General features: G+C 43.0%; 1 protein-coding gene across 6 annotated transcripts in view; it reads right to left on the bottom strand.

Annotated features, from left to right (window-relative positions):
• Window positions 1–21,026, bottom strand: part of TPM4 (tropomyosin 4) — a 103,642-nt gene extending 82,616 nt beyond the window's left edge. Inside the window, exons 1-3 of one of the 6 annotated variants that reach the window (XM_074204351.1) lie at window positions 20,727–21,026; window positions 9,306–9,431; window positions 468–601 (exon numbers count right to left, since the gene is read on the bottom strand). In XM_074204351.1, the coding sequence (XP_074060452.1) occupies window positions 468–601; window positions 9,306–9,431; window positions 20,727–20,840 (374 nt within the window). In that variant the 5' untranslated portion in view covers window positions 20,841–21,026. Of the gene's footprint in view, window positions 1–467; window positions 602–8,691; window positions 8,933–9,305; window positions 9,432–20,726 lie in introns of those variants that run through there. The other 5 variants (XM_074204350.1, XM_074204349.1, XM_074204348.1 and 2 more) reach the window with 5 other exon arrangements.
• Window positions 21,027–22,391: the final 1,365 nt, after the last annotated feature.

The raw sequence follows: 22,391 nt of genomic DNA, 5'->3' as shown, positions 1-22,391 counted from the left end.
CCAAAATGGAATTAACTGTGAGTTCCCCAACAACAGAAATATTTCCTCTTCCTGGGGGGATACAGTAGGGACAGTTTGTGATTTGGGGTAGGAAGTGGCTACGATGAACTGAGAAATCCCTTCCAACTTCATTTCTATGGCTCTGATTTCATAAGTTATATATATAAATTACAAAAGATACATTACATATTTATTACATAAATTACAATATGCATTAAGATTGAGAGCCTTAAGAATTCCAAGAAGAAAAGTGGGTGTCACAGAACAGGGAGAATTTTTTCAGTGAGCATTGAATTGAGGGAATTTTTGGCAGAGTTTTTTCAAGTGAACATTGGCTACAATTCGCAAGTATGAAGCCAGCTTAACAGGAACATGCTTTTCATTCACTTTCTTCTCCTCCTTCCCTTTGTGGGGAACTCCACCCCCACTCTGAGCTTCTTTCTTGTAACATGTTGAGAGACTCCTACCTCTCACTCTCATCGGCTGCCTTTTCCGCCTCCTCCAGTTTCTGCAGGGCTGTGGCCAGACGTTCTTGGGCCCGGTCCAACTCTTCCTCAACTAGCTGGATCCGTCGATTTAGAGCTGCCACATCTCCTTCAGCCTACACAATGGACACAGACACTGGGGGTTAAAAAAAAAATCAGAACAAAAATCTCACCACTGGACTGGAATGCAGTTTCAGCAACCACTTCAAGACACCCCTTTTAGCAAGTCCATTCCTGTTTCTACTGCCCAGACTCTGGGGGGGGGTGGGGGGTTGTGGCAGGCATGAGTCTGGGAGAGGAGGAGGTTACCTACTGGGAGACCACAAAAGTATTCAGGAATAGAGCATGGGGGAGAGGGTGGGCCAACTCCTGCCCTTCTGATATATAATGATAACAGTTCACAATGATGTTGCATTTTAAGACTTGCAAAGTCCTTTATATACATTATCTCATGATCTTAGAGCAAACAGACATTCCCCTCATACAGTGAGGAGTCACCAGGTGTGAGGGAATGGACAAGACAGCCATGTGTTCTTCCAAAGACCAGCTGTTATCTCTGGGAACTCACAATGGACCTGCACAGTATGAGGTCTAAGATCTTCCAGAGATTTCCCTGAAAATTTAAAGTCAGCAGTTGTCTCAGGGCCTATTGCAAGATTCCTCGAGAGCATAGGCATTCTAGGACCAAGTCCTAGCCCAGATTAAATGGATCTGTGCAGAGACCTGAATGAGGGGCCTACTCTATTGTTGCCTATTTGGGAGATCCACAGCTTCTTTATGCTTAGATAACAGGAAACAAAAGTGTCCCTCTTCCTCCCTTTCCTTCCTCATTACAATTTGTCTGTAGTTCTTTATATTGAAAAAGCATTTATTAATGCAGTCAAACACTATATCAGGGACTCATATATTAGACCAGAACAATCCAGGTCTTACCTTCATTGCACAGATAAATAATATAAAAGACATTTGGGAGGGGAGAGAGGAACACTAACTAAAACCCTAGGGGTGAGAATTAGGAAAGGCCACAACTTGGGACAGAAATGATAAAATATGAGCATCCTTTGTTTTCTCTCCCTGGTCCCTTTCCTGCCCCCCAGATTTGGGGCAACAAGGGTACAGAAGCAGAATGTGGACAACATGGTTTTGGAGTCAGAAATTCTGGGACAAATTCTCACTTCTGAGTCTTATCACCAATGTGACAATGGGCAAATCATTTCCTCTCCTTGGGTCTTGGCTTTCCAGCAATACAATGAGTGAATCAGTCCAGATGGCCTTTTCTTTCCAGCTCTAAGTCTGACTTAAGATGGTATAGAATGCAAGGAAGATCAATGGATTGGCAGTCAGAGGAGCTGGGTTCAAATCCTGGTTCTGCCACTTAATATCTCTGAGGTCTTGAGCAATTTACTTCTTTCTACATCTCAGTTTTCTCATCTGTAAAATTCATGGTCTTTTGGTCTTTTCTAGTTCTAGATCTATGATCCTAGAATCTTGATATGATTGTGCTTTTGTTTGTTAGTATAGATGCTCGCTCCATGGAAGCTGTTTGTAGCCCATTCCAGACTTTTTGAATTGCTTGGTGGCTAGCCTTCTAGTGAATGAACCAGTGAGGCTGGTCCTTGGTCCTAAAATTACAAATTGTTGCAGAGTCTGTACTTGAAGCTTGGCATGAGCCAGCAGAGTTTGCTCTTACCTGGCATTGGCTTTGAGAAGCCAGGGTCACCTTATGCCAGAGTAGGTCTTTAGGTTTTTTTAAAAGGGTGTCCCACCCTTCAAAACATATCATTTAACTACCAAAATGATGCCAAGATGTATTTTTGTTGTTCTTCAATTGTCACTGAAATAGCTTGCCATTTCCTTCTTCAACTCATTTTATAGATGAGAAAACTGAGGCAAACATGGTTAAATAATTTGCCCAAGGTCACACAGCTAGTGTCTGAGGCTAGATTTGAACTCAGTTCTTCCGGACTCCAGGCCTGCTAACTGCCCTTTCTAAGAAGTAGATAGCACAATAATGCCTTATGTTTCTATGGCACCATAAGGTTTAGAAAGTGATTTCTTCCTACCTAAGGTGTAGGGAATGTTACAGAGCAAGTATCATTGTCTCCCCTATGTTATAGAAAAGGAAACTAAGACCTGGAAAGAGAAAGTAACATTGTCCAAGCCATATAGCCAGCCAGTAAGTGGGAGAACCAGAATTTGATTCTGCTGATTCATAGACTGGTGATCAACCCAGTATACCCTGCTGCCAGAGTCCTTAGCAAAGAAAGGACTACGAAATTCTCAGAGCTGGGAGACAGAATAGAGAATATGAGAGTTAGAAATGTGAACTTCTTGCCAGGTAGGACAAGTATTAGCCTCTCTGTTTTAACAACAGGGAACCTGAAGCACAGAGTCTAAAAGTAGCTCACTCAGAGACTTGTAGCTTGTTAGTATAGACTTTAACTAATCAGTCAAATATGTTTAGCTCCAGTTCTTTCACAAAAGCCTTCTTTTGAGTTCTCTTCATAGCACTGAAATGACCCTGAGCTCCTGAAGGTAATGCCATTGGACTGAAACTTCTCTAAGGACAACCAAGCTGGGTGTTTTTCCAGTACAGGCTACCCTGGAAAGCTGGACCAACGAATCTGGCAAGGTTCCTTACCAGAAGATTGACTCCTGGATAATAAGATTTTTTGGTTCCAGCAACTCATAGAGATCATCACCTTGTAATAGGGCCAGGCCTAGAATCTGGTGTCTCATCTTCTGGGTCCAGAATGGAGGGGGGGGAATTGAGGGCAGTGGGGATTACCCTAGATGTCCATTTACTATTAGTGGATTAAGGGCATTATCTCATTTGATTCTTATAACAACCCTATAGGGCAGGTGCTAATGATAATCCTATTTTGGAGATGAGGAAACTGAGGCTGAGAAAAGTTAAGTGAATTGACCAGGGTCAAACAACTAATAAATGTCTGAAGCAGGGTTTAAATTTAGACTTTCCCATTTTGGAGTCTATGCCTTTAGCTATTCTGATGCTTCATATAGAAAAAAAGGAAGATATTATAATGTAGCTCCAAGGTAGGGCCAGATGTAGAAGTTCAGAGAAGGGAACTCTCAAAAAGCAAAAATTGGTAATAGGAAGTGTTTGTGTATGTGTGTGTGTGTGTGTGTGTGTGTGTGTGTGTGTGTGTGTGTGTGTGTGTGTGTGTGTGTGTGTGTGTGTGTGTGTGTGTGTAGGATGTCAATCATTTCTTAACCATGGACCTTGCCTGCCCAATAGAGGGAAATCTCAATCACTGAAAAACAGATAAAGCAGGGGATAACTCTGTTTCTACACACAACCCCGAACTAGCAGAGAGAAAGAGAATGATGATTTCACAGGGGTTTTTTTTCCTAATCTGCAAGTTATCCTAATCACTGATCTGAGGAAAGATTTCACTAAAACAACAAACAGCTATTTTTAAGGAACTGCTTCTACCCTGTCAATAGATGTATTCATTTTTGGGGAACCAGTTAGAAATACCAAACTCTTGTCTTCCTAGGGGTAACTGAGGAAGATTCCTCTCTCTCCCCTTTCTTTCTTAGAAGTAATTGAGACTGATAAAAAGCAAATTCTTGCTAGCAGAGGGAATTCTACAGCTGAACTTTTCTCAACAAGCCAGCAATGTTCTTCCACTCAGAGATGTGGACAAAAAAAGGGCACCCCCCAATCACTTTTAGTCACTCACTGCTAGTAATTCTTGAACTCCACCTCTTCCTGCAATCAAAGCCTTCCACATTCTACAGAGGATTTTCCTTATATGGTAAAAGAGGCTCACTAAATCCAAGTGGTAAAGTAACAGGAAGATGTCGGCTAATCACACAAAAATCTAAACGAAACCAGCTGTCTGGATGCAGTGTCTGCAGAATGTTTGACTCTCCACTTTCCTAGTGGATGCCAGAGTGAATTTTTTTCTGCTTGGGGTTCAGCTACATTTTCCCAGAAACCTTCAGGCTTATCTCCTCCCCACTGTGGGCCGCTTTTGTATGAAGTTTTCAAAAGTCATCAACTTTCCAAAAATATCCTTCCTTCCAACAGAACCTTCCTCCTATCCCTGTCTCTTGGCTTTTTAGCAGAAGGCCATTTTCGGCAAAAGTCATCCTTCTAAGGCTGAAGGAATGACTTGCTATGAGATCACTGAGGAAACAGGACTCAAGAGATTTAAGATGGTTGAATGTGGGAAAAGTCCAACTCTGCTACTGTTCCAGACTGAAAACATGTTTCTAAATGGCCCCAGAGCAGCATAAAGAGGGGTACCTAACAGCTGAATGCTTTAACCAAGACTGAAATGGAAATACTGAAGTAGCCTGATAATAATTCTCTATTTTACAGATGAGAGGACCTGGGATTTATGGGACAAAGAATGAATAGGAGGAAAAAGATGTTGGATGGAACATAGTTCTTGAAGTTATCTCATCCAAACTTCTCTCCCATTTTACAGATTTGAAGATATTTAGAGAGCTAGAAGTGTTCAGTGACTTGTCCAAGGTCACACCAGTAGTATGGATTTTGAACTCATGTCATGAGACTCAAAGTTCAGCATAATCCACTGAAGAATTTCTACCAAGTACTTTTACAAATATTTGTGAAAATGATGAAACTGAAGTGAAAAGGAATGAAGAACCCAGGTCTGAATCTTAGGCCTTCTCCCTCCCAGTCCTGTGTTTCTTCTACCTTACCAATCTAGAAAAGATGTTCAAAATTTCCTTTTAGTTTTCCTTGGACTTTCTAAGAGTTAATTATGCAATTAACACCTTTCCTGGCAGCTGAGCTACCAGTGGCATCTGTACTCTGGCTCCCACCTGCCTTTTCAGTATCAGCTCATATTACTCCCCTCCACTCATTTCAGCCACACATGTGGTTCCCTCATGTCTAGAAAAGACTTTCTGGCTTATTTCTCCTTTCTGAATTTTTTCTGTACCTTCAAGGCCCAGCATTTGTGTCCCTTCCTTCATAAAGCCTTCTTTGATTACCCCTGCTAGAAAGGAATTTCCTCCTTCCTTGAATCTCCCAGGTTACATTTTTGGATTTTCTACTATCAACTAATCCACAAGCGTTTTTAAAAAGTGCCTTTTTATGGACTAGGTGCTGTGCTAAATTCTTATTTGTTTAACTAGTCTAATTTGTATGAAAGTTTTGAAAGGCAGTATCAAGTACCTAGTTAGATCCTGAGAACAAAGACAATTCCCTTTTCATCTTTTTAGCCCTTTTGTGTCCAATCTTGAACACTGTACTGAATAAATGATTGTTGCATGGAATTCCCCCTAAAATACTATAGTTTTTAAAGGTCTAACTTGAAAATAAGGTCAGGAAGATTTCTACTTCTTAGGATTTCTGGACGTTCTCATTATTCTTTTATAGAGTTTTCTAGGTTCCAGTAACTGGTGGGATCCCTTGAAAAGGACGAGTCAGGAAGTAAGAATCAGAATGTCAAGGCTGAAAGGGACCTTATGTATCAAAGAAGGTCAGGGATGAAAGCATGCTTAGAATCCTACAATCACAGACTTAGAGTGGGAAGGTCATCTCTACAAACATCTTATTTTGTAAAGGAAGATATTTAGGTCTGTAGTGGCTAAATGACTTTTCCAAGGCCACATAATTAGAAAAAGAACAAAAATAAATTCAGACCCTGCTAATCAGAACCCAGATCGTCCTTGGTGTGAAGAGCATTGAATATACCTTTGACTGGGAATATTAAACTTGGAAAGGACTTCAGAGATCATCTAGATTGAGTCACCCTATTCTTGTACAGAGAAGGAAACTGAAATAACATTAAACTGACTTCCAAGAAGTGATATAGTCTGTTAATGGCATGGCCAGGGCTAGAATCCAGATTTTCAGAGGCTTAATTGAATGCCCTGAAAAAACCTGGGGTATAGAAATCTCCTGAAACAATTCTGCCCTGAGAAGCAGGATCTTCTGGCACCTACTCCTGGTGAGTATCCTGGAGGTTGGTTGCAGGAAAAACAAAGGAGAGTAGGGGGGAGAAATGGCTGGTGGAGCAAGAAAGGAGCCTCCAAGAGAGATCAAGGAGAAATGGCTGAAAATAGGGGCTAGGAAGATAAACATCACCACTACACAGAGGAGAGTGATAAAATAATCTGGTAAACACAATGGAAAAAAGGCCAGGATTTGGAGTCCAAGGGCCTGGGGTAGAAGCATGGCTTTGCCATTTACTATCCCTGTGAGGCCTTGGGCAAATCACTTAACCTGATCTGCAATCACATCACTTTTCTGATCTGTAAAACTGGGGGTTGGACTAGAGGGCCTCTGACCTCTGATTATTTTCTTCCTCTGTGTGGCTTTGGGAAAGTCATTTGCCTAGACCTCAGTGTCCTAATCTGCAGGTTATCTTCTAGCTTGACTGTGCTGCTTGTGTGAAAAGTTTTTAAGTGTCCTCCCTATTTCTAGTCTAGATATGTCTGAAATGAGGAGATGTATTGAGATTGTTGAGTTTTTTCATATGCACTGGGTGGGCTGATATCTTCCCTTCCCACAATATACATCTGAAACCAGGTAAAACTGGGCGGGTGTCCCATCTGTGGGGAGGAGATCTGTGCTTTGGGGCACACCCAGGCCAGTTCTGAGTCAGAGAAAAGACTGACAGCCCCTGAGTCAATTGCCCTGTATCCGGTGGTGGCACCTGGATTTTTCCCAGGTGGTGCCTCACCTCCTGATTGTGCAGGGGGTAGAGTGGTAGTGGGGAGAAGGGAGGTCCAGAGTAGGAGGGGGAGTTTTTCCAGGCAGGCAGGGAATCAAATTAAAACAGAAGGTATTTAGGTTTCTGAGGCTCCCCCACTTAGATCCCAGTCTAATTCATCTCTCTTAATCTCCTATAACAACCCTGAGAGGCAGCACCCTCCATTTACTAGAGACAGGTGTGAAAAGTTGAAGTGACTTGCCCACAGTCAGGCAGCCAAAAAATGGCAGAGCTGGGACCAACCCAAGTCTTCTGATCTGCAATTCCAGAATTTTTCTCAGTCTAGTCTGTAGCCTGATCTATATACCCTACTCTTTGGGATCCAATGGCCCTGCCATGTGGTTAGAGAAGACACCTGGTCAAACCCTGCTTTTCTTTGTCCGGCCCTTCCCCACCTTGGCCCTATTCCCCCTCTCCTGGTCACACCTTACTTCTCTTTGTCCATTCCCTCCCTCATGGTCCTCCCATTCCCCCAGCCCCCAAGGCAGTTAGCTTCTAGGCTAGTTTGTAGTGAGAGCCCTCCCCTCTCTCCCAAGTCCTCCTGGGATTATTCTTTCTGCCCATCTCCCAGTTTGGGGATGCTGTGGATGTGGACGGAGAGAGGTGAGTGGGAGCAATGTGCTCGGGGTCACTCCAATGAGTGACCCCACGGAACAGTGGATAAAACTGCTGGTGGATGCTGAGGTCACCGACTGTGGGTCCTGGGCAGAGGCAGAAGGAAGGCCAAAGAGAGACGGAAACAGAGCTGAAGAAGGAGCCAGGCAGACGGCAGATGGGGCTCCCGGGATCCAATCCTGGAGGGCAGGCGGCCTCCCTCCGGGCAGGAAGCACCTCCGGCCTTCAGAGGGAGCGGGAGAGGAGAGAGAGAGAGAGAGGGAGAGAGAGAGCGGGAGGAGAGAGCGGGAAGGGGAAGGGCGGGGAGAGGGTTGGGGGAGGCCATTGGGATGAGGGGAGTGAAAGGAGAGAGAGGGGGACAGGAAGAGGGAGGGAGAGTCAGAGAGGAAGAGGGGGTGGCAGGATGGGAATGGACTGTGCCGGACAGGAGAATGGGAAGAGGGAGGGGAAAGAAAGTTCGAGGGAGGAAAGGCGGGTGCAGAGAGGGAGAGGTGAGAGAGCAGAGATGTGAAGGGAGAGGAGAGAGAATGAAGGGCATGGAGAGACTAGAGCCGGAAGGAGGACAGACATGGAAGGGGAGCAGAGATGGAGGGAGAGCAAAGAGAGACGGAAGGGGAGAAGCAGAAAGTGAAGGAAGGGAGGAGAGCAGAGAGCTGCAGAGAGCCAAGAGATGGAAGGTAGAGAGAGAACAGAGATGAAGAGACAGCAGAGAGATGGGGGAGAAAAGGGGGAGCGGAGGGAGGCGAAGTGAGGGAGGAGGGTCCGAAGCAGGACGGGAGGGAGGAGCGGAGAACGACTGGAGGGGAGAGAGGCAGAGAGGGGCCCGGCAGAGCCGGGGCTGGGGCGCGGGGGCAGGGCTGGGGGGGTCTCACTTTCTCCCGCTGCTCCCGCTCGCCGTCCAGCTCCCGCTGCAGGCTCTGGGCTCGGTCCTCCGCCTCATCCGCCTGCTGCTGCAGCGCCTGGATTTTCCTTTTCACCGCCTCCAGAGAGTTGAGGCCGGCCATGGGGACTGGGGGGCTCGGGGCTCGGGGCAGGGCGGCCTGGGAGCGCTGGGGCTGGCGGGACTGGCGCCGCTGGTCTGCGCTGGGGAAAGCAGCCGCCGCCCTGGTCCCGGAGCCCCCGCCTCCTCCCCACCCCCTGAGCCGCCGGGCGGCTGGGCGATGGGGGGGATGGATGAGGTCACCGCGGCTGGGGGCGGTGACGTCAGCACCGCTGGGGGAGGGTCGGTGACGTCAGCACCGCTGGCCGCAGCTGCTTGGAAAATGCCCCTTTTCGGGACTTATTAGGATAAAGCTGGCGGCAGGGCTCCTCCTCCGGCCCGGGAGCCCGCCCCGGGGCTGCGGCGAGGGAGTGGCCCCGGGGCGCCGAGGCTGCCCCCCCCCCACAGAAGGATGTGGCCCCACCGCCCCTCCCCGGGGATGGGGGGGGGGGGGGGGCAACCCTGGCCAGCAGGACCCTGGGGAGGGGCGCCCGGCTGCACACATACGTCGGTGGCCTTCTTGTCCGTCAGCTCCAGCTTCTCCTGGGCATCCTTGAGGTCTTCGGAGTACTTGTCCAGCTCATCCTCTGTTCCCTTTAGCTTCTTCTGCAGGACCATCAGCTCCTCCTCTACCTGCGGCCAAGGACAACACAAGGATGAGGATGGCCCGCAGGACGGCCTTTCCCTTCCGTCATTCGGCTCCACTGGGGGCCTCTATCAGCCCCCTCCCCCAGAACTCACCCTCCCAGGCCGCACCTGGTCCCCCTTTTCTTCCATACCCCACCCCAGTCTCATGCCTCAGTTACTCCTAGCCCACACTTTCCCCTAGTCCTCTCTCAGCCTTTACCCCTTACTTTGGGACTCTTACTATACACTTTCTTTTTCGATTGGTTTTTTGCAAGGCATTTGGGGTTAAGTGACTTGCCCAAGGCTGCACAGCTAGGTAATTATTAAGTGTCTGAGGTCGAATTTGAACTCAGGTTCTCCTGACTCCAGGACCAGGTGCACTATCTACTGTGCCACCTAGTTGCCCCAACCACATTGGAAGTCTTACAATCCTTCAGTTGCTTCTTCTTTTTTTTTTTTTTTTGGATGGCAATGGGGTTAAGTGGCTTGCCCAAGGCTGCACAGCTAGGTAATTATTAAGTGTCTGTGTCGGAATTTGAACTCAGGTTCTCCTGACTGGTGCTCTATTCACTGCGCTATCTAGCTGCTCCAATCACATTGGGAGTCTTACAATCCTTCAGTTGCCTTTTCTACCGAGTTTTCATCATCACCCCTTCCTCTCAAATCCCCAGGCTTCAGCTTCATCCATTTGTGCCCCACATCTGCAAATGACACTTATCCAGATGTCATTCCCCTTTCTTACCCCATTTCTATGTCCAACATCTCTCAATTCTTATCCTACTCTCAATACCTCAGACCCCTCTCAGGGTCTCATCCCTACCGTTTTAATTCCCTATCTGAGCTCCCATCCCTCATTCTCTCTTCTTCTGCCGTATCTTCACTTCTCATCATGTTTTATGGATTTGAAGACAGATCCCTAGCTCGAAGGGTCCCAGAAACAATCTAAAGTTCAATCAAACCAAGCCCAGGAAACCTCTACAGAAACATGGGCAGCGGCTTTCCCACCCTCTCTCTTTCCATCTCATGCCACTCCCACCCAATACCCCTAAACCACAGAAGACCAGGGAAAGTTCTCTATCACTTACATCTCCCTGATCTGTACTTTTACCTCCCTGAGTGATTACATTTAGAAGAAATACACTAAAGGGGAGCCTAGATAAAGAGAACAAATCAACAAGGAACACAGGACTTTGGTGCCTAGACTGTGTTTTTCCCTGTTGGGGAGATGGGATAAGGACCTACAAGTCTTGCCCAAAATGCCTCATAGCCTTTTGGAGGAGTTAAGGCATGCAGAAAAGATGGAGAGAAAAATGTGAGTGCCATTCAAGTTGGATCCAGATTGAAGGAGGCTATTAGTGCTGCAGGAGGCCAGAGAGGAAGATTAGGATGGTTGGAGCCATCAGAGAAGGTCTCTTGGAGGAAGGGGCCCTTTAAGGATGAGGGAGCTGCATAATGTGGGCATGGAGACACATAGGAGAGCAACCAAACCTATAGGATTTATTCAGCCCCCTTTGAGAGGGGGCTTTGTCCCTAGGAGGTTTATAACAGTCTGATCTGCCCTGAACTTTTCAGACCTCAGCTCCCCAGTATGTCAAAGCCACTGCTCTGTACTGTAACTCATATGTACCTTTACTGAGACCCTCTCTTCCCCATCCCCCAACAGCCCTGTGCCTCTCCAATTAACTTCCCATGATGCTCAATATTCTACTTCTACCTACCCTACCATACTGTCTTTTCTAATTCCCACAATCCAGACCCTCTCCTTCCTAATCTCTATATTGTCCCATCAAACACCCAGTCTCATCCTTCTCCTCTCTTAGAAACAAACACTTAACAACCCAGTACAGTCTTCCCACATTATCTCCCCAAATACATGTAGTACAAACTCTTTCCTCCTCAACCCTGCTCTCCCCTCTCTCCATTTAAGTTCATTCAGTACACCCAGATCATTGGTCTTCTTTCTTCCCCCTTGCAAATATACAGCACATAGATCTTTTCTCTGTCCCCAGAAAAAAACCCCCCAACAAAACAAACCAAGCAGCACAGCATAGACAGGATCTTCCCTGTCCACCTACATTGTCCCTCCCAAACTCAGACTCTCATTTCTGCTACAATAATGGCTCTTCCCTACAAAAAAGTACACAGAGAACCCAGAAGGCCTTTCTGCACTTCATATTGATCCTCTCAAAGACCCCACGCTCAAATCCTCTCTTCTTTGTCCCTCACTCACATTGTCAGATCCAGGAGAGCCCTGGGAACCAAAAGTGATAGAACTGAAAGCCACCTTAGTATACAGAATGTAAGAGCTGGGAGTCACCTTTGAGATTAGACTCTAGGGCCTGAGATGAGAATGAATGCCCCTCATCCAATTAATGTTCCTTACACTAGCCTCTACCTTCATTCAGTGTTTGTTGAGTGAATGAATGGAAACATGCTGGTTACTACATGGCTGCAGGCCAGGCTAATTCTCCCCACTTGGAGCCAACTGGGCTGGCATTAATGATATCTAAGGTTCTGTGTCTGGCAGGGGTCTGCCTGGTTTCACCTTGGGTTGTATTCAGCCTCAAGTCTGTTTAATGCTGCTTTTATGAGAGGGCTTTGTACTGAGGAATTTCCAGGATCACATTTGTGTTTGGCTGATAAAGTGGCCTGGCCTTGGTCCTGGTTTTGGCCCAGTCGTTTCAACTGAGAGCCTTGGTCTTATTCGGACATTCAGCACTTTGGGCAGGGAGTGATTTAACTCAACCCTATCTAGGCAGAGCATGTGAGGCCAAATAACTGTCCTGAAGCAGAATTCCTTTTCAGGCAAGGACTTGAGCAGCTCACTTTAACTTCCCTGGTCCTCAGTTTCCTTATTTGTCAAATGAGAGAGTTGTAACCATCTGTAAAGTTCCTTCCAGCTCTATGTCTTGTACTGGTAAGTATACTGGATTGGAAATCAAAGGACTTATATTTAGATCCTAATATCAGAATGAGCCTTCTAAATGTGAGCCAGAATTACTAGATCTGTGTCTAACTGTAATTTGGTGTGTTTTTTTTTGAGGGGGGGGGGTGATGAGGGGTATTTATAGAAGACTTTTGAGTTGGAGCTTGAATGGATATAATTATAGATGAAGAACCTCAAGGTGGGTGTAAGAACAGATCCTGTCATAGAATGAGAGATTTGGAACTGAATAGAATTAGAATAGACTTAGGTCATTTTGTCCAGTATTTTTACTTTCATATGAGGAAACTGAGGCCTGGAGAAGTTACATACTTGTCTCAGGTCACCCAATTAGGAAGTTTCACAATCAATGATCCTTTCTTAATACCACAATGCTTCCAAGGAACTCCCCTTATCCTTGCTTTTCATTTTCCTGATGACATTTAATATAATTTCATTTCATTTAGTATAGTTTTAATATTAGTTCATGTATACTGTCTCTCCTAGTAGATTGTAAGCTTCAGGAGGATGGGCAACATGTCTTTTTTTATTTTTTTTGGTAATCTCTTAAAGGACTTTTTAAACGGGAGATGCTTAATAAATGTTAAATGAATGGTACTATAATATTGAATCTATGGTACTCAGTTTCCTTCTCTGTAAAATAGGAATAATAAAAATCATAAGAATGAATAATAATAAACTACATTTTAAAATTTGCAAAACACTTTATAAATATATTTCATTTTATTATAATATTCATGATTGTTGTCATTTGTGTTGCCCTTTAAGGTCTATACAATGATTTAAATACATTATCTCCTTGCATTCTTAGATGCCTGTCTCACAGGATCATCTTGAAGATCAAATGAATAATAGATTGTAGAGTTCCTTATAACTGTTTATTAATCAATAGCTATTAATAGGAATCTATCGATAGCTATTAGTATGATGAGCTAAGTAATGCTAATGTCAATAATAATTCACATTTATCTAGTGTTTATTTTCCATTATCTTATAAATAATCAAATATCATGTGTCTTGTATATTAATAATTATGGTAGTATAAATTTTTATCAATGTTCTTGTCATCTCCCTGAACATTATCATTAAGAAATGTAAGCTTAGGGGCGGCTAGGTGGCATAGTGGATAAAGCACTGGTGCTGGGTTCAAATCCGGTCTCAGACACTTAATAAGTACCTAGCTCTGTGGCCTTGGTCAAGCCACTTAACCCCATTTGCCTAGCAAAAACCAAAAAGAAAAGAAAAAAAAGAAATGTAAGCTCTCTGAATACAGGGATCATGTTTTCTTCTTTTCTTGTTTCTCTATCCAGTAGTTGAGCCCTGAGATAGAAATATGGGTCTATAAGAAACTGATTTGATTATGACTCACAAACATTACCCTGATTCTTCCCTGTTGACATGAGTGTCAAGGCCATAGTCTGAGATCTGGGGCAGATTTGAAGAGCAGCTAGAGGGTTTGTAGGCAGAGAGTTCAGATTGTAACCCTGGTTTTGTCACTTACTGCTTGTACTAGTGTTTATTATTATTATTATTATTTCTTTTATTGTTGTTATCCCTTCATCTTACAGAAAAGAAAACTGGATGCCATAGAAAGTAACTGGTATTTATTCATTCAACATTTATTATCTCCTGCTTGGAACAGCTAGGTGGCACTAGATAGACTACTGACCTCAGACAACTGACACTTAATAGCTGTGTGACCTTGGTTAAGTCACTTAACCCTGAATTAACTCTCTTCCAGAGCTTCTCCAGCCATCCTGATTCATATCTGGCCACTGGACCCAGATGGCTCTGGAGGAGAAAATCTATTTCATGTGCTTGTCATGGCATCACCTCCCTCATGTTCTTGGTCTTCTTCCAGAATGAAGGACAAATGCCATCATCATCATCATCACCTACTGCTTAAGAAGTGTGACTTTGGAAAGTCATTTCTCTTTGTGCCTCAGTTTCCTCATCTATAAAATAAGGAAATTAGATTAGAGGGCCTCTGAGGCTTCTTCCAGATCTGAGGCTAAGATTCTGGGATCCACTTTCATCCTCCAGTGACTCAGTGAGGAAGTGAGGTGTTCTTGGGCTCTTGCTGATGATTGTATCACAGCAAAACCGGGCCTACCAGGATGGAAAGGCTTCATAAGATCAGAGACTTAGAGTTCTAGAAGGAATGTTAGAGATTTTGTGGTTCAATTGCTCATTTTTAAGATGAGAAAACTGAGGCCCTACAGAAGTTAAGTGACTTACTCAAAGTTGCGAAGTTAGTGAAAGAGTTTTAAATATGAACTCGGAGAGTTTTTAATCCAATAGCTAATCTAACTCAGTTCTGAGAACTTCCTTAGCAGATTGGCAGCAGGAGAGTGAATTCTGGGGGCACAGCAGCTTGAATAATTTTCATCTAAATACAATTACCAGGTGGCACAGTGGATAAAGCACCGGTCCTGGAGTCAGGAGTACCTGGGTTCAAATCTGGTCTCAGACATTTAATAATTACCTAGCTGTGTGGCTTTGGACAAGCCACTTAACCCCCCGCATTTGACTTGCAAAAAAAAACCACTAAAAAAATACAATTACCATATGTGGGCAGATTTTGTATAGTTGTGTTCATACTGGATGGTACTTTGGGAGTTTTCATTGTTAAATTTCATTATTAAAAATCTTTTGATTAACAAATTGTCTCTGAAAGCTAAATGAATGGGGCCTTACTTTTCTCATCTGTAAATGACAATATAATGATAATGCTGTTGATAATAATAAACTGACATGTATATAGCACCTTATTTGGAAAAATATTTTATGTTTTATCTCATTGGACTTTTCCACTATCAGCTTCCAAGATTTATTATACAAATCAGAGAAGACAGTACATTGTGAAGAGATTTGGAGCTGCCTATATGAGGCAGGTCCTCAATCTGGAAAATGCAGTGTTATATATTGGAAAGATCACTGTTATGATCTTTTTGAGTTATGGAGTGAGTTCAAATCCTAGTTCTCTTATCTGTTAAATGAGGGATTTGGATTAAATGACTTATAAGATCTCTTCCAACTTTAAATTTGTGATCCTTTGGTCACAGGTTGGGGGTCATTTGAATAAATGTAACATGAAGGGAGCCTTCACATTTATCTTGGGTTTTTTTTTTAAGGGCAGCTAGGTGGTACAGTGGATAGAGTACTGGCCTAGGAGTCAAGAGGATGAGAATTTGAATCCAGCCTCAGATCATTGACACTTACTAGTATTGACTGTGGGTAAGTCACTTAACCCTGATTGTCTCACATCCAGGGCCATCTTCAGTGATCCTGATTCATATCTGTCTGCTGAACCTAGATGGCTCTGGAGGAGAAGGTGAGGGTAGTGTAGCACCCCCTCACTCATATCTACTTCATGTGCTTATCATGGCATCACCTCCCTGATGTCATGATCTCCTTTGAGAAGGAAGGACAAGCATTATCATCAGGGTTTTAGAGTTGCAAAAATTTTCATTTTTCTTTTCTTATTCAACCTTTGTGTTTTATGAATGACAAAACAGGTTCAGAGGACCCAGGTCACATTGCTAGTGTGACATCTAGAATTTGTCCCAGTTTTCTCGGTTAAATTCAGTCCCATCCCAGTTCAATGCATTTCCATGATACAAGGTTATTAAATGTCCCTTTGAAGTGGATTCTTTCTGGATTCCACCATAATCCCATTCTAGAAAATGAGGAGGTTGGATTAAAAAGTTTTCAAAGGTCTTATCTTGCTTGACACATTCAATGTTCTGAATTTTTGAAGATCTTCTATGACTCAGTTATCCTCTCAAGCCACTCTCACCTCCCTTTTAGTGCTAAAATTCTAGACTGCGGAGGTGGCTAGGTGGCACAGCAGATAGAGCATCAGCCCTGGAGTCAGGAGTACCTGAGCTCAAATCCGGCCTCAGACACTTACCTAGCTGTGTGGCCTTGGACAAGCCACTTAACCCCATTGCCTTGCAACAATATAAAACAAAACAAAACAAAACAAAATTCTAGACTGCAATCTACTCTCCAAGCTGTGTAGGTTGACTCTGTTGCTCTCCTAAAATGGACCTCTGATGTGTTAAATGATTCTTTTCAATGACAAATTCAAAGGTCTTTTCTTAGCTTTCACTATTCTTTTGATATTGTTTCCCAGCTCTCTTCACCTGGATGCTCCTTTGGCTCCAGAGAGAGATTTTCTTCTAATAGTCATTTTACATGTTACTCCCTTTCATCCATACTTCTGGCCTTCTTTTCACTGTTTGTCCTCCATGCCCTTCATATAAAATTCTCCTCAAACCTGTCTCTTAAAATCTCTAGTTTCCTTTAAAGTTCACCTCAAGTACTGCCTTCTGATGCCCCCAAAAGCTTGTGACTTTTTGACCCCCCCCCCCATGGGTCATCTTTCTTATCCTTCCCCTAAAGTGTGCTTTCCAAAATCCTGCCTCTGGCCTATTTCCCTCCCCTCCCTTCACTCCTCTTCTAATTTATTCCAATGGCTGCAATGATTATATTTATGTAAATGATTCCTAAATATGTATATCTAGTCCTATAACAGCAATACCTAGCATTTTTATAGTGTACCTTAAGATTTTGCACATATTATCTCATTTGATCCTTACAACACCCTAGGAGATAAGTGCTATTATTAACTGCACTTTGCAGGATGATAAACTGAGACAGGCTAAGTGACTTCTCAGGGTCTCATGGCAAGTATCTGAGATGAGATTTGAGTTCAGATCTATCCTGACTCCAAGTCTAACACTCTATTTACTGTGCTTAGTTGCCCCCGTTATTTTCCAAACTCCACACCTACTTTTCCAGCTGTCTGCTCTTTTTTACTTAGATATCCCCCTGAAGCCTCAAACTCAATATATTCAAAACTAAAACTTATTTTCTTCCCCATTCAGGCTTGCTCTCTTCCCAACTCCCTGATTTATGTTGAACCTGTGACCCCCAAATTAAAAGCACAAATTTGTCTCTGACTCTACCCTCATCCCCCCAACACCAATGACCAAGTCCTGACAATTCAAACTCTACTATATTTCTCACATCTGTCCATGCTTTCTCTTTACACATGGGGTCATCAGTCTAGTTCAGGTCTTTCCTGTCTGTATTGGGTTAATATAAATTGCCTCCTAACAGGTCTTCCTGCCTCAAGTCTCTGTCTTTCACTCTCTCTCTCTCTGTCTCTCTTCCTCCCTTCTTTCCAATCCTATCTTTTCACAGTTGCCAAAATTAGATACGTAAGGAATAAATTTGAGTAATCTGTGCAATCTCTTCCCCTCTCCCTCCTCCCACTCCAACAAAAACAGAAACAAAGAATCCTTCAGTGACTGATCATTTGGCTATGTATGGGATAACATATAGACTCCTCTCCATCTGGCTCCTACCTGCCTTTCCAAGGCTTATCTCTCATTTCTTCCCTTCCTGCACTCTATGTTCCCAACAAACTGGACAGTGAGTTGTTGACTTGAGATCTCATCCTGCCTTCTCACACCTCCATGCATTCCTTCAGGCTGTCACCTGTGGCCTGGAATGCAATACACCAAACCCTTCCCTTCAAGGTTAAATTCAGGTGCCCAAAATCTCCTCATACCACCTCCTCCAAGTCCCCAGAGAAAAGGGCTCTTTGCCTTCTCATGTTTCTTTTCTATTTTTTTATCTTTTACATAGTTTCTTTCTTTCTTTCTTTCTTTCTTTCTTTCTTTCTTTCTTTCTTTCTTTCTTTCTTTCTTTCTTCCTTCCTTCCTTCCTTCCTTCCTTCCTTCCTTCCTTCCTTCCTTCCTTTCTTTCTTTCTTTCTTTCTGGCAATGGGGTTAAGTGACTTGACCAAGGTCACACAGCTAAGTAATTATTAAGTATCTGAGGCTGGATTTGAACTCAAGTCCTCCTGATTCCAGGGCCAGTGACCTATCTTATTTATTCCTTTTTTTTTATTTTTTCAAGGCAATAAGGTTAAGTGGCTTGCCCAAGGCCACACAGCTAGATAATTATTGTTTGAGGCTGGATTTGAACTCAGGGACTCCTGACTCCAGGGCCGGTGCTCTACCCACTGCACCACCTAGCTGCCCCTTTTATTTCTTAAAGTACTTTGTTCACACCTCTGCCTGGCTCTTATTACACTCTACTTTGTGTAGTTCTTATTTTGGACACTGAACCGGGGTGGTTTTGGTGGAAAAAATGAGGCTGGTGACTTTGCCCAGATCTCCTTCATTTAAATCCAATTCACTTGGATAAATGTCATGGCATCACCTCCCTGATATCATTGTCCTCTCCTAGAACAAAGGACAAACAGCAACAGCAACAGTAGTCACAGCAACAACAGCAATAGTTTATTTTGGATATTTAGTATCCCACCTGTTAGATAACTAGATAGATGGAAATGAGGGTTGAAACTGATTAGAGTCAGGAAGACTAAAAGTCTATCTTAGATACTACAGGAGCAAGTCACTTATGCCCTTTTAACCTGTTCCTTCATCTATAAAGTGAGGAAGATAATAACTAACTCAGAACTGTAGTGAGAATCAGTGAGATGATTTAATAACAATATCATGTCATTGTATCCTTATGTCACGTGTCATGCCTTGCCATTGACTAGTCATGTAATATCATGGCATGTTAGGTCACATTATAGCATACTAGAATATGACCAAATTTAATAATATACTTTAACACAAAATGCTACAATATGACATAACATGAATGATATGATATAACATTATATGATATTATGCATCAATAATAATATAATTAATATAATATACTATGGCATGTATAGTATAGTATATGGTGTATTATAATAATATAATGTGATAGGGCAAGATGATATGATACACGACAATGTGATATAACATAGCAATGATATAGCATAATGTAACATAACAAAATAAGTTAGAATTTCTATAGATGTTATTATCGTCTTGGATCTTATAAATGAAATAACTGAGATAGACAGTGGTTTAGCTCCTAAGAATGAGACAAGATCCAGATGCTGGCTGTTTGGATTCCTAGTCTAATTCTCTATCTATTGCGCCACCTAGAGGCCTAGATGTGATATAGGTAAAGTAAAATGCTTTATCAATTGTGCCACCTAGAGACTTTTATGTAATGTTAAATACTTGGTGAATTTTCAAAGCAGGCAAGGAACTGAATCTGTGATTTCACTGGTATTAGAAAAACTCCTAGGTGAAGAAATCCTTCATGCTAACACACGCTGACACTTTCTCTGCAGTTTTAAAGATTGAGAGGATAAATGAATTGCCCCGGCTCACATAACTGGTATGTATCAGAGATAGAATTTGAACCCCTGTTCCTAGCTTTAAGGCCAACTTTCTAGTCACTGCACCAGATTGCCTCTCTTAAACCTTTAGAACTCAAAATAAAAATTATTTTTTATTTTAACTAGTTGAAGCTAAGGGATTGTGTCATCTTTTGTATTCTTCCTGATAAAAGGATGTTGAAGTCAATACTTTTTTTTTTTTTTTTGTTGGCCAATGATTATCCCTTCCACCACGTAGGACTGTAGCTTCTCTATGACTTATTCCTCTGCAGTCAACCCAGGGATGAGTCTCCTGACAAACATATGCTAACCAAGTCAGCTCAGTTCAATTTAATTCAATTAGACCAGAAGTCTGCCCAGCATGATAGGACCTGCCAGAGTTTGTGCTTTGCTGGTAGTCATGCCATAGGCATACCTAGAGTGACTTCCAAACCATTATGAGGATCTTACTGAAAACCCTTTCATATAATAGGAGCTTCATGATATTTGTTGGATTGAATTAGTAAAAGCCCCTTCTAACTCTGACATTTTATGTTCTAAGGGCCCTCCCAGCTCAGATATTCTATGTCCCAGCAGATGGCTTAATGTGAGCTAATTCTCCTTGACTGCAACCAAAAGGCCCAAGGACAGAGCCTTTATCTGAGAGAGTGGAGGAAAGGAAGGAGGCATGGTTGTGGGAACTGTAGACTGGACTTCCCCCCAGGAAAATAGAATTGATGAAAACAACAGAAGAGAATGTTAGATACTTTCTTAACCCCAGAGGTCATAATCTTATTTTTTTGTTTTTAATTTTGATAACTATTTTGGTAAGATTGATTTTCTATGCAACCCTTTATATTTGATTTTATGCATTGACTAATATGATCTTGAGAAGGGGACCATAGACTTCATCAGGCTGATTGTCCAAGGGGTCTAGGACACTATCAAGGTGAATAAGGCTTAGACCCCTTCTTTTACTAAAGAGGAAAGTAAGACCTGAGGACAAGTCACTTTCCTCAAGTCATACAGAAAGGCAGCATCAGGGACAGGATATGAACTTTGATCTCCTGGGGTAGCACACTGTGCACCCTGGCTCCCCAGAAACACAGCTTACCTGCTTACACTTGTCCTCCGCTGCCTTCTTATCCGCTTCGGCCTGCTCAGCTCGGTCAATGGCATTCTCCTTGTCCAGCTTTAGCATCTGCATCTTCTTCTTAATGGCTTCCATGGTGGTAGGATGGTTAGGTAGTCTCTATGTGCAAAGTAGCGATGGAGAGGAGAAGCCTAACTAACTCTCTGCTGGTGTGTTCCAGGAGACCAAGTGCAAGCTGGCAGCAGGATGAGGGGGTTTTTAACCTACCAGGTCCCTTCATGGGAAGCTGGAGGCTGCCCAAGTCCCCAGGGATGAGTAGCTACTTTCCTCTCAGCCTTTCTAAGGAACAAATTGGCTCCAGTTCACCAGCTGAGGTTTCAGCTGACTGCCCTCTCCTTATTTGGATAGTTAGGTTTTCTTAAAGGGAAAAAAAAAGCCAAACAACTTGTTTCCATTTTTAACCATCTGACAGATTCAGGAGTGTTGACACATGAACACAGAGATGGGAACAAAGCTCATTAGTTACCCATCTATTCCAAGGAACCAGAGAAGGGAGGCTGGCCTGGTCCCAAGCGGGAGACAGGCTCAAGACTCTCCTACTGTCTGGGTGGAAGGAGGGAGAATTTTTTTAAACTAGGAAATCCAAAATATAGCTCTATTTTCATTAACCTGTAAATGAAATTTAGCATTATCTTCATTATGAATGCAGGCAACAAGTATGATTCTTAGATGAGTCTTATGATTTATCAGACTGCAAGAGGAATCCACGACACCAAAATGTTTAGAGCCCCTGTTCTAGACTATCCATAGGGAACTAGTATCTAGAATTTGAAAGGGCTTCAGAAACCACCTAATCCAGATCTTTCTTTGCCTAATAAACAAGCCCCTTCTACAATAACCTCCAACAAAGGGTCATTTAGGGTCTGTTTGAATACTGCCAGGGATGGGGAGTTTATTGTTTCTCAAGGCAGCCCATTTTACTTTGGTATACCTCTAACTATTGGGAAGTTCTTCATATTAATCCCAAATCTACTTGCTGGTGATTTCCACCTTACTATGCCTCTAGTTTTTGCCCTTTGAGAATGGGTGTAAGGAGTTGTTGAGTTTGAAATGGGTTTCAGGTCCCTGGTTGGCATATCCACATTCCCCTCCATGTCTTCCCCTTTGCAAGGTTCCACCCCTTCTGGGAAGCCTCTCAGATTGTTCTGATTGATGAAAGGGTTTGGGTTTGGTGTTAGGTTGGTAGCTTTGGTGGTGATTTCATTGCCATTGAAAACTAGAATCCACAAAAAACTTGATTAGATTAAGATGTCTCTAGATAATATAAAAAAGTTAAATGAGAAGGAAGAAAATAGTAAATAGAATTTCCCAAGATTGAATAGAAAACTTAAAATACTGGTACCTGGTGATTCAGAAGGAGAGAGGAACCAGATGGTTTCTCGATTAGCAGGCAGATGAACTCATGCACCATCTTCTGACAGAAACTTTCACAGATACCTCTAATTGCTAATACCCTCTTTCCCAAACTATTAGATTAAACTATTTGGCACATATTCATATTTATTCATTTTATATTCATTTTACATATATTTTTATATGTACTTCTCTCCTTTATTAGAATGTAAGTGCTTTATCAGTAGGAATTTTCATTTTTTGTTCTCCTGACCCAGTGCTTGTCACAAAGTA

This window comes from Macrotis lagotis, chromosome X (assembly GCF_037893015.1).
Source record: "Macrotis lagotis isolate mMagLag1 chromosome X, bilby.v1.9.chrom.fasta, whole genome shotgun sequence".
Lineage (NCBI taxonomy): Eukaryota > Metazoa > Chordata > Mammalia > Peramelemorphia > Peramelidae > Macrotis > Macrotis lagotis.
The sequence above is the reverse complement of the archived record's forward strand: the minus strand, read 5'-3'. Positions and strand labels throughout refer to the sequence as shown.